The 9,548-nt window shown below is 38.0% G+C and overlaps 1 protein-coding gene across 3 annotated transcripts in view; it reads left to right on the plus strand.

The window, feature by feature from the left end:
• The first annotated feature begins 164 nt into the window (after positions 1-164).
• sptbn4a (spectrin, beta, non-erythrocytic 4a) overlaps positions 165-9,548 on the plus strand; it is a 31,574-nt gene continuing 22,190 nt past the window's right edge. For 2 of the 3 annotated variants that reach the window (XM_016553811.1, XM_016553813.1), the window contains exons 1-2: positions 165-761; positions 986-1,136. In XM_016553811.1, the coding sequence (XP_016409297.1) occupies positions 1,014-1,136 (123 nt within the window). In that variant the 5' untranslated portion in view covers positions 165-761; positions 986-1,013. Of the gene's footprint in view, positions 822-985; positions 1,137-9,548 lie in introns of all 3 variants that reach the window. The other variant, XM_016553812.1, reaches the window with a different exon arrangement.

A 9,548-nucleotide genomic window follows, 5' to 3' on the forward strand; every position in this document is an offset into this window, starting at 1 on the left:
CTCCCTCTCTCTCTCTCGTTCTCTCTGCCTCTCCCTCTTTCTCGCTCCCTCCCTCCCTCCCTCCCTCCCTCACTCTGAGGCACTGCAGTAAAGTCTGTTGATAGGATTGAGGCGGTTTTCTCTGCGCTGACAGGGAGAGAGAGAGAGACTGCAGCATGCTGCATTGCAATCACACTAGATCACATGAGAATCTGCCCACAAAAGCACACATGTGCATCCATTCAGCCATCGCATCCTCCGTAGCACGATGTTTGCAAGTGCATGAGCTCATTCAAAGAGGGCAACTTGTGTCTTTAGGTGTCTAAATCTGCTGCCCCCCCCCACAACATACACGCACATCAGCGACTCCTCCCACTCCTCCTCCGAACCCCCCATCCACCCAGGTCGACAGCAGGACGGCGTAGCGATTCCGGACGCAGCGCTGAGACCAGAGCTTCGCCCCTGACGCGGACGCACACAGGCAAGCAGGCGAAGACGTGGCTTTTGCTTCTTGTGTCACTTGAAGGATTATGATGTAGTGATTTTTTTACAGGAAACAGCTAGTGTGATCACCATTGAAGATTTCTGTAGGAGACCAAGCGCTTTCAGTGGGTGTCTTGCGTGTGCATGCGTACCGGTTGTTTTTTCTGAGCTGTTGGACTGACGCATGGATACTGCAGCAGAACTGCAGGGGCCTGGACGCTAACCTGGAGGACATGAGGACCCAGTGGATCCCCCACCCCTGAGCTCCAGACCCCACTGCTGCTGCACATTCTGCTGAGGTGCTGCTCTCTCCTCTGCTCTGGACATTTTTGGGATGCGTGTGTGTGCTGGTGGTGCAGGTGAAGAGGTTTTTCGTGGTGCTGCAGTGTTGTATTGATGTTGAGTGTATGGGGCCTAGTGCTGTGTGTGTGTGGAAATGATGGCTAAAAGAATGTGACAGAACATGTCTGTGTCATAGCTGTCTGCTGACTGCTCTGTGCATGTGTGTGTGTGTATGGTGTAGCTGAGCAGAGCTCCCAGAGGCTGATAGGATGCTGACAGCTCGCGATGGAGCTCGAGATGAAGCTCAGAAGCTGCACAGGAAATGGATGAAGCACCAGGCCTTCATGGCTGAACTGGCCCGCAACAAAGAATGGCTGGCCAAGATCGAACAGGTGAGTCACAAAGGATGAAATGAAAGAAATGGGATGGTGAAAGGGAGGGAAAAATTAATATACAGGTGGGCACTACTTACACAAGGTGCTCTTCAGGGAACTGCATGGGCTCCAAGTCATCTTCAACACATTGGCTATATGAGCACAGTTTCTTTGTAAATATATATAAATTTATAAGGATATAAATATAGGTTTATAACATTTTTTACATATATATTTTTTTTTGGAAAGAAATATATTTATTCAGCTATGATGCATTAAATTGATCAAAAGTGACAGAAAAGACATTTATAATGTTACAAAAGATTCTGTTTTAAACATTGATAATAAGAAGAAATGTAAATCAGCATATAGAATGATTTCTGATGGATCATGTGTCACTGAAGTCTGGAGTAATAGCTGCTGAATATTTAGCTTTGCCATCACGGGAATAAATTGCATTTTTAAATATATTAAAAACGGTTATTTTGTTTTAAATTGTAATAATACTTCACAATATTACTGTTTTTATTGTACTTTTGACTTTTTACTGTACTTTACTGCAAGTAAATGCAGCCTTGGTGACTTTCTCTTGGTTAATAAATGTAAATGCTGTGGAATTGTGTGAAACATTACTGAGCCAGTATGGATTCTCGGTTGAATTTAGAGCGCATGAAAAGTATGAATGAAATAAGACTTCAGTTAAGACTGACTGAAGATACAGCATTAGGTAAGAATGGGTTGAGGACAGATTCAGGATCTGTTCAGGAAAGATTCAGGACTGGTGGAGAATGAATTGAGAAAAGGATTTGGATTGATTGAAAATTGGTTATTAATGGGCTGCTTTGGTTGTGGTTTAGTTGAGGACATTTGGCCTTGATTAAGGATGAACGGCAAATAGATTTGAGGTGAATGCTTGACTATAGGTTGGCTAAGAATGGTTTTAGAACAAATTTGGGATTGATTGACGATGGACTGAGGACAGATTCTGGCATATAGGTAAAGACTTTGGGATGTTTATTTGGAAAGGAGTGAACTAGTGTCCTCTGTAATTAGGCATGTTTTTTTTCTTAAACCAATGTTGAGATAAGAAAAAATCCCAAAATTGTAGTAGACTGCAGGAAATCCAATGTCTGTTGAAACAGCAAATTTTCGATTATGCAACCTTCATCCGGCATCTAAAAGCAGAGACATGGCAGTGTGCAGGATTTCTTCTTTCTGTTTTTTATTATTCTGTATTTAACAACAAATACATTTAGTATGATATGTCAGTAAATTAAGAGATCAATCAATCAACCAACCATTTTATTTCTAAAGCACAATAAAAACAACAATAGTTGACCATTGTTCTAAACAACATCAAATAAAAGTGCTAAATAAGTACTTCCAAATGCCAAGGTTAAATAAAATTCAAAGGGTAATGCATATTTAGTTATAGATGCTAAATTTTTTTACTATATACCAGTTATTTTTCTTTTTTTCTTAATTTTTAGGCTACGTTTGCTGTTATCTAATGCTAACTTATAGATATAACACTACGATACGGCTAAGATTAGAGCACACTTTCTTGAAGGACGGTTTCATATTCTCAAAATTATCCATATTTCATATTGTAAATTGAAATGTTGTGATGTTTACATTCACTTAAACACCAAAACACTGATCTGACATTTATGTCAACTGTTGATTTTAGATTTTAGCATGTTATTGGCCTGCCATCTATTGGTTATGAGCCAATTATCAGCTTATTGTATCAACTAGAATTTTACAATTGTAGAATTTTTGGTGTTCCCATTTAAGATTGGCTAAAACATTTTCTGGGCTAGTGTTCGGGTGGTGGTAGGAGACATGTTTACTCCAGTGTTCATTGGATTCTGTACTGGTTGAGCTGAGCTGAGAGTCAAGATGAAGCTGATATTCTTACACAAAACCTTGGTAGTGTAAATGAGAAAATCTTTGGTGATAATGGGGTCGTTGAAAGCTTGATAGTGGAAATGAAGAGCAGTAGTGGATAGACAAGGCCTTTGGAAAAGAAAGATCCGCCGCTGTCCTTAATGTCCTGATGCAACCACACACTGTCTTCACATCTACATGTATATTCACATCTTAGTAATATCACTTGCCATTAAATGCTGTATAACATGTTCAGTTTCAGTTGGTCTCTGGTGCTCTGCAATACAATTGTTTCCAGGTGACCTGTTCAGATCTGGTACATGCTGACCTGAAAGATTGCTTATCATTGCCTGATACACAACAGGATATCCTGGTGCAGATGAAGTGTAAAGACTGGGTTTTGAATGGCACTGTACACATCTCAAACCATACAGCACCATGTGTGATGGCAGGGACGTTAATATGATTAGTATGTAAATCAGTTTAAAGGTATGGGGGTATTAATGGCATATCTGCTAGTATTGCTGATCGCAGAAAATGGCAAGGGACCATGTGACATGATGCATCGTGTGTCACTGTATGACTGCATAGACGCTGCTACTGTTCTTCTTTCATGCTGACAGTAGGTGGAAAGCTGACGAACAGTCTCACTGACATGTGCTAAATGTTTCACATGTGCTAAGTTGTCTCAAAATTATGTAGAAAACAGAAACCAAAAGTTAAACTGTGCAAAATATGAATTCATTATCTGCTACTGTTTCGAATCCATGGATTGGCATATGTGTGTGTGTTTTTATGGTAGATCATAGATGCTGTGTGGACAGAGGTAGTATGTGGTAGTGTTGACCAATGCAAGTGTGTTTTCTCTTTGTTTGTTTTACATTATGGTTGTGATGGCCAGAACAACTAAACACAAGTGAAGGGTCTCTGCCACAAAGATTTCTGTCCTGAGTGAATAGTGTGTTTGTAAGTGGTAAACAATCCAGCTCAGACTAGAAATTTTTAGATGCATTTTGCTGCATTGATGATTTGATGAATAATATCTCAAATGCCTTGTTGCTGTCTGATTCGTCACTGTGTTCTTGTGGTGGATTTGTACCACAATACTCTGAATTACAACACTCTGAATGGTTTATTAGATGTCGTGGGCCTGCTTTCTTTCAGTTTTGGCCTTGTTTTCTCTTCTCATGTTTCTTTCCATGTATCACTATTGAAGTTTGCTATTTACAGTTCACCAAGGAATAGATGATGTAAGATTCTAAACTCTGTAGCCTTTAGGCTGACTGCACTACTTTGTAATAATTAAGCTAAACTTTATTCAAGCTGATTTTAAATGTCACTCCTGTTTATTTTCTGTTACTTCTGTGTCAGAGCTTGCCTAGAGGAGAAGTGCTTTTACTGGAATGATTAAAGTCAACAATCAGTTTTCAGGCAGCAATCAATTATGCTTTTAAAAAAGCTTGGCATGTGGCAAGAAATAATGGTTCTGTTAATAGAGTTCTTTTCAATGTATGTGCATAGGGCTTGGAAATATAGCTAAAAATATCCCAATATATGTCAGCCTTTTGAAAATATTAGATTAATATATCTATATATTTATACATTCATTCTGAAATGGCACACAATTGTGATTTTTTTTAATCAGGCATAAAGATCAGCATTTTAAACAAACAGACATTTTAGGATGTATATTCAACATTTTTAATGCAAAAAGTTTAACCTAGTTACAAAATAAAGGCAAGCTTTCCACGCTGTTTTTCATTTGTATTTATATTTGTATGTACAGTGGGTACGGAAAGTATTCAGACCCCCTTAAATTTTTCACTCTTTGTTATATTGCAGCCATTTGCTAAAATCATTTAAGTTAATTTTTTTCCCTCATTAATGTACACACAGTACCCCATATTGACAGAAAAACACGTGTGTACATTAATGAGGAAAAAAAATTAACTTAAATGATTTTAGCAAATGGCTGCAATATAACAAAGAGTGAAAAATTTAAGGGGGTCTGAATACTTTCCGTACCCACTGTATATTTGTGTCAGATCTTGGGTTCGGAAAGTCTAATGTCATGGTATTACATAATATCCGTAATTGTAATACATTTTTTTCTTTTCTTGATCTGTAAATGCCAGTGGAAATTAGCTGTGTCTCGGCTACTCTATGTGGGTGTGACTCTTATGTATCTCCAGGCCTTTTGTGAAATTTGTGATTAACGTGGTTCTGGTACTTCAGTGCCAGCATTTTTTAAAGGTTTATTCGGGCAATTTCAGTGGACCATATCAAACATGCAAACCAATCTCTTGAGTGAAATAGCTTTTTATAATCTGAATCCTGCAATGAATTAGATTCATCAGCGGATGCATGGGAATATGTGTATATGTTGAATATTCTGTGTTGCTATGTAGAAAATGTTTTTTGCTTCACTAAGTCAAGTCAAAGTTTTATGTCTTTTCGTGTTGTGCGTTTGATTTTGAATTGTCAGACGTTTACTTGTTCTGTTCAGTTTGAAGAAGGAGAGTCTAATTCTGCTTTCTGTGCAATCTGGAACATGCTTTCTTTTCTCTCCCTGTTCTTCAGGATTTTGTTTCAGGACTACAGCTGTGTCAGAAATCTAGGATCTATTTTGCAGTTATGCAGGTCATTGTAGAATTTAGAATTCTAGATGTCTCTTTTTATTAATGCATCAGTGTTTTTGGAAAATGAACATCTATAAGGAATATGATTAGTGCAAATAATAAAACACAGGCTCCTGCATCAGCAGCACCACACGCATGCATCGTGGTACTCTCGTGAATGCGTGTTGAAGACTGACAAGGAAGAGAAGAAATTGTTGAATAGTCATTATTTTAGTTTTTTTGCACACAAAAAGTATTCTCATAGCTTCATAACATTACAGTTGAACCCCTGATGTCACATGGACTATTTTATCGATGTCCTTACTACTTTTCTGGGCCTTGAACTATGCAGAGTCAGAAAGCTCTCGGATTTCATCAAAAATATCTTAATGTGTGTACTGAAGATGAACGAAGGTCTTAGGGGTTTGGAACATCATGAGGGTGAGTAATTAATGACAGAATTTTCATTTTGGGTGAACTAACCCTTTAATTATCTCAAATTAATAAATTCATAAGTTTCATATAATCCTTAATCGTTTTCATTGATGGAGGGCTCTGAATTGATTCAAATCTAATCTCTCGAGCAACCACAAACTTTGCTACAGTACATCAAAAGCTAAGCAAATTAACAATAATAAAAATTACTATATGTTTCATCTGTGATGCCAATGTGTATCAGAAATATTGTCAGATGTGGCATGTTTTGTGGGAAAAAGTTTCTATATTTAGCACTTTTTTTTTTAAAGCTGAACTAAGATGGCTGCCAGTATTTCCTGAACTTGATTTCTGTAGCCTTGAAGAGCTGCCTGACTTGAGAGCAATAACAGCATCACACAAAAACACGCTCACTCTTAGACAGTGGTACGTAGCCACGGAAACGTGAGTTAATGAGGCTGTAACCTGATAAACAGCAGAAGCAATGACACCGTGTCCCACTGTGATTGGAGAACTCTTCGTCCTTCTGGAAGAGTTCCCGCCCCCTCCCCCACTTCCAGACTCACTCAGCTCAGCATCCACAATGGCAGACAGGCGGCTGGACCAATCACAGAACATGATGATGTCCTTAGAGCTGACCTTGCCTCCTTGTTTCACCAGGCCATTCATCTGTCAGGGTATTGAGTATTGACACAGATTTTATGATTCGATGCAATTCTTATTTACAAGGTCTTGATTTAATTCCAATCTATCTATCCAAATATATCAGGTGCAGTATGTCGTTTTTTTAAGAAAAAAAAATCTATCTCAACTACTGCTGTAAACTACTGCTGTCAGTTAATACATCACTGTAATATTAGAAGTTAAAATTACCAACAGAGTAATTTTAGTTGCTATTTAGCTTTAAATATAATAATCAACACTCAAAAATACAAACATATAGATTTCACATAAAGCAGCTTTTATATAAACTTGTTAATGCTATAATAATGTTTCTACTCCAATTCATTGCTGAAATATAAATGGTTTTATTTAAATGGTGACTGTCATCCATCTATCTAGATGTCTGTCTGTCTGTCTGATTTTCTGTCTGTCTAGCTATGACTTTGTTTAGCAACCCCTTAACAGGGTTCGTACGGTCATGAAAAACCTGGAAAAGTCATGGAATTTTATTACCTCAAATTTATAAGTTCATAAGTTTCATATTATCCTTAATTATTTTCCGTGATGGAGGGCTCTGAATTTGTCTTGAAATCTCTTTAGCACTACAAACTTTGCTACAGTACATCAAAAATTAAGCAAATTAACAATTAAAAAAATACAATTTGTTTCCTCTTGTCAGAAATATTGTCAGACATGGCATGTTTTGCAGGAGAAAGTTTTTTTATTTTTAGCACTTTTTTTTGTTTGGCTGAACTAAGATGGCTGCCAGTATTTCCCGAACCTGATTTCTGTAGCTCTGAGGAGCTGCCTGACCTGATTACAGCATCACACACAAACACACTCAAGATAGTGGTACGTAGCTGCGGAAACGCGAGTTAATGAGGCTGTAACCTGAGAAACAGCAGAAGCAATGACACCGCGTCCCACTGTGATTGGAGAACTCTTCGTCCTTCTGGAAGAGTTCCCACCCCCTCCCCCACTTCCAGACTCACTCAGCTCAGCATCCTCAATGACAGACAGGCGGCTCGACCAATCACAGGACACGATGATGTCCTTAGAGCTGACCTTGCCTCCTTGTTTCACCAGGCCATTCACAAGAACACATGATGTACTATATTATGCAAAATAATAGTTTTAGCCTCACATTTTCTCTGTCTCTTGCACACACACATATGCAGATTAAGTAATTTGTAATACTAATTAAGTCTAATCTATCTATCTATCTATCTATCTATCTATCTCCAAATATATCAGGTGTAGTAGGTCAGCTTTTTTAAGCAAAAAAATCTCTCAACTAATGCTGTAAAATATATAAAGAATCCTGTCAGATGGTACATCACTGTAATATTAGAGGTTAAAATTACCTCTAAAATTAAAATTATGTTATATATATAATAATCAACACTCAAATAAAAATGCAAACATCTAAATTTCACATACAGCAGCTTTTATATAAACTTTTTAATGCTATAATAATGTTTCTACTCCAATTCATTGCAGAAATATTAATGGTTTTATTTAAATGGTGGCTGTCATTCATCTATTTAGATGTCTGTCTCTCTCATCTAGCTGTATGAATTTGTTTAGCAACCACTTAACCATGTCTAGCATCTAACACCTGCCAGTTAAGACACCTTAGCAATGCCTAGAGACCACCCACAATACCTGAGCAATGCCTAGCAATCAGCTTGAACCATAGATATGGTCTATGTATAGGTAGCTGCCACAATCGGCCGTTTCAGACACGTTAAAGCGTCCGTCATCTTGTAACAGTAAATGTGTCATCACTCACAATAAAAATCTGAGTTTTCCAAGATGGCTCGACATTGCACAGCCTCTGGTTGTAAAAAATGACTACATATAAATTCCTTAAGAAATGGGATAAACTTTCATAGGTGAGAATGCATTGGTTTGTGTTTTTACTATATATTAATTCAATATTACAGGTTAAGTTTTTAACATTGTGTTAGCTAACGGCTTCTTCTTGTTGTGTTGTGTTAGTTTAGCAAAATCATCTGCTGAAGTCTGTTGCAGATATAGATATACGTGCATATAACCAAGGTTGCAGACGCACAGTCAGCTTGCTCTCGAGTGTTCACGGACAATATGGCAGACGGCTTATGTATAGCAGCCCATAGAAACAGCAACTAATAAGACATCTACATATACATAACTATGGCTGGAACACCCTTGGAATGGTTTGAACTCCTTAGCAACTGGCACAAACAGCCAGATCGCTTTCAGAAAATTCTAGCAGCCAGCTAAGACATCTAACAATGCCTAGCAACCAGCTAGAACACCCTAGCAATGCTTAACAACCAGTCAGAATACTTCAGCATCCATCTATCTGTCATAGATTTTAATTTCCACCTTCAGTTTCATCTTCTTCTCCATCTTTTTGTTTTCCATCCAAGCATCCCCTTTTTTCCTGTTCCTTTCTCTGTTTTCTCTTTGTTTCTCCATCTGTTTCTCTCTCTCCTTCTCTCACACACTATTTCCCTCTCCGCAGTACAGGGGAGCAGACGACTTGTGCCAAAAGGAGAAATTCTGCACTGCATTATGAAACACAAATGCACACACGTATGGACACGCACACTTGTTCACACACACAGTGACAGCTCTGTGACGGAAAGTGGGATGAATATTGTTTTGAAAAGAGAATGAGGAGTTGATTAGATTTCATGTGGTTCTGCAGGGAAGAATGAAGCTTTACACACTGATACAGAGAGAGAGAGCGAGAGACAGTGAGTGTGTGTGCGTTTATAATTATATATATATATATATATATATATATGTGTGTGTGTGTGTGTGTGTGTGTGTGTGT

Source organism: Sinocyclocheilus rhinocerous, unplaced genomic scaffold (genome assembly GCF_001515625.1).
Source record: "Sinocyclocheilus rhinocerous isolate Xijiao unplaced genomic scaffold, SAMN03320098_v1.1 scaffold615, whole genome shotgun sequence".
Taxonomy (NCBI): domain Eukaryota; kingdom Metazoa; phylum Chordata; class Actinopteri; order Cypriniformes; family Cyprinidae; genus Sinocyclocheilus; species Sinocyclocheilus rhinocerous.